The sequence below is a fragment of the Tachyglossus aculeatus genome, unplaced genomic scaffold, assembly GCF_015852505.1.
Source record: "Tachyglossus aculeatus isolate mTacAcu1 unplaced genomic scaffold, mTacAcu1.pri scaffold_131_arrow_ctg1, whole genome shotgun sequence".
Lineage (NCBI taxonomy): Eukaryota > Metazoa > Chordata > Mammalia > Monotremata > Tachyglossidae > Tachyglossus > Tachyglossus aculeatus.
The window spans coordinates 616,455-618,742 of record NW_024044860.1 but is presented as its reverse complement, the minus strand read 5'-3'; the positions used below and the strand labels follow the sequence as shown (position 1 = coordinate 618,742).

Sequence of the window (2,288 nt, the reverse complement as noted above, 5' to 3'; positions counted from 1 at the left end):
ATAAGCAGGCGGGGCCTTCCACGCCTGCGCGAGGGGGCGTGGCCCTGTCCTGTAATGGGTGGGGCGCATGCGTCAGGGGCGTGTCCTGCCTACGTAATGAGGCGCGTGCTTGGGGCGTGGCTCGTGCGTGGGCGGCGTGTTTCGTGCGTATGCAGGCGGGGCATAACGCGCCTGCGCGAGGGGGCGTGTCCCGGTCCCCTCAGCTGTGGGGCGCATGCGTCAGGGGCGTGTCCTGCCCACGTTATGAGGCGCGTGCTTGGGGCGTGGCTCGTGCGTTGGCGGCTTGGTCTCCCGGCGTAAGCAGGCGGCGCGTGGGGGCGTGGCCCGGTCCTGTAAGGGGTGGGGCGCATGCGTCAGGGGCGTGGTCTGCCTACGTAATGAGGAGCGTGCCGGAGGCGTGGCTCTCTCGTCAGCGCTTGCCCCGTCCACGTAATGAGGTGCTTGTCGGGGGGCGTGGCTCGTGCGTCGGGGGCGTGGTCTGTCTGCGTAAGCAGGCGGGTCCTTCCGCGCCTGCGCGAGGGGACGTGGCCCTGCCCTCTCAGGGGTGGGGTGCATGCGTCAGGGGCGTGGCCTGCACGCGTGATAAGGCGCCTGCCCTGGGGCGTGGGCTTACGTCAGGGGCGTGACACGTCTACGTAATGAGGCGCGTGCCGGGGGAGTGGCTCGTGCGTCGGGGGCGTTGTCCGTGCGTAAGCCGGCGGGGCATAACGCGCCTGCGCGAGGGGGCGTGGCCCTGTCCTCAGGGGCGTGGCGCATACGTAAGGGACGTGGTCTGCCTTCGTAATAGGGCGTGTGCCGGGGGCGTGGCTCGTGCGTCGGGGGCGTGGTCTGGCTAAGTAAGCAGGCGGGGCCCTCCGCGGCTGCGCGAGGGGGCGTGGCCCGGTTCTGTCGGGGGGGGGCCTGCGTCAGGGGCGGGGTCTGCCTACGTAATGAGGAGCGTGCCGGGGGCGTGGTTCGTACGTCGGCGGCGTGTTCCGTGCGTAAGCAGGCGGGGCATAACGCGCCTGCGCGAGGGGGCGTGTCCCGGTCCCCTCAGCTGTGGGGCTCATGCGTCAGGGGCGTGTCCTGCGCACGTAATGAGGCGCGTGCCGGGGGCGGGGCTCGCGCGTCGGGGGCGTGGCCCGTCTGCTTGCTGGGCGTGTCCCGTGCGTGAGGGGCGTGTCCCCGTGCGTGCCTCGTGCGTGGCCCGGTGGGCGTGGCCCCCGAGGGGGGCGGTGTCCGCGGGGTCCGGCCGCCGTCCGATTCGCCCTGGGGCTCGGAGGGAGAGGACCGTCGTCTCTCTGTCTCTCTCTCTCTCTCTGTGTCTCTCTCTGTCTCTGCGTGCGTGTCTCTCCCGTCCCGGGCCCGAGGACCAGTTGGAGGGGAAGGGGGGGGAGGGTCCCAATGTGGGGGTGGGCGTCTCCCCCGCCGCCGCCCCCCATGTGGCTCTGCTCCCTCCTCTTTTGGGCCGCTGCAGGTACGACCCCCCCCCAAATATCCCCTCCCCCCCATCATCTCCCCCTCCCCCCCATCATCTCCCTCTCCCCCCATCATCTCCCCCTCCCCCCATCATCTCCCCCTCCCCCCATCATCTCCCCCCTCCCCCCATCATCTCCCCCCTCCCCCATCATCTCCCCTCCCCCCATCATCTCCCTCTCCCCCATCATCTCCCTCTCCCCCATCATCTCCCCCTCCCCCCCATTATTTCCCCCTCCCCCCATCATCTCCCCCTCCCCCATCATCTCCCCCCTCCCCCATCACCTCCCCCTCCCCCCATCATCTCCCCCTCCCCCCATCATCTCCCTCTCCCCCATCATCTCCCCCTCCCCCATCATCTCCCCCCCATCACCTCCCCCTCCCCCATCATCTCCCCCTCCCCCATCATCTCCCCCTCCCCCATCATCTCCCTCTCCCCCATCATCTCCCCCTCCCCCATCATCTCCCCCTCCCCCATCATCTCCCCCTCCCCCCATCATCTCCCCCTTCCCCCATTATCTCCCCCTCCCCCCATCATCTCCCCCTCCCCCCATCATCTCCCCCTCCCCCCATCATCTCCCCCTCCCCCCATCATCTCCCCCTCCCCCCATCATCTCCCCCTCCCCCCAAAATCTCCCCCTCCCCCCAAAATCTCCCCCTCGCCATCATCTCCCCCTCCCCCCAAAATCTCCCCCTCCCCCATCATCTCCCCCTCCCCCATCATCTCCCCCTCCCCCCCATTATTTCCCCCTCCCCCATCATCTCCCCCTCCCCCCATCATCTCCCCCTCCCCCCCGTCATCTCCCCTCCCCCCCGTCATCTCCCCTCCCCCC

General features: G+C 70.0%; 1 protein-coding gene across 1 annotated transcript in view; it reads right to left on the bottom strand.

The window, feature by feature from the left end:
• Positions 1 to 219: 219 nt before the first annotated feature.
• The window catches only part of LOC119922940 (proline-rich protein 36-like), a 61,915-nt gene continuing 59,846 nt past the window's right edge, over positions 220 to 2,288 (bottom strand). Inside the window, exons 10-12 of the mRNA XM_038742559.1 lie at positions 614 to 1,004; positions 375 to 510; positions 220 to 330 (exon numbers count right to left, since the gene is read on the bottom strand). Coding sequence (XP_038598487.1) covers positions 220 to 330; positions 375 to 510; positions 614 to 1,004 — 638 coding nt within the window. The remainder of the gene's footprint in view (positions 331 to 374; positions 511 to 613; positions 1,005 to 2,288) is intronic.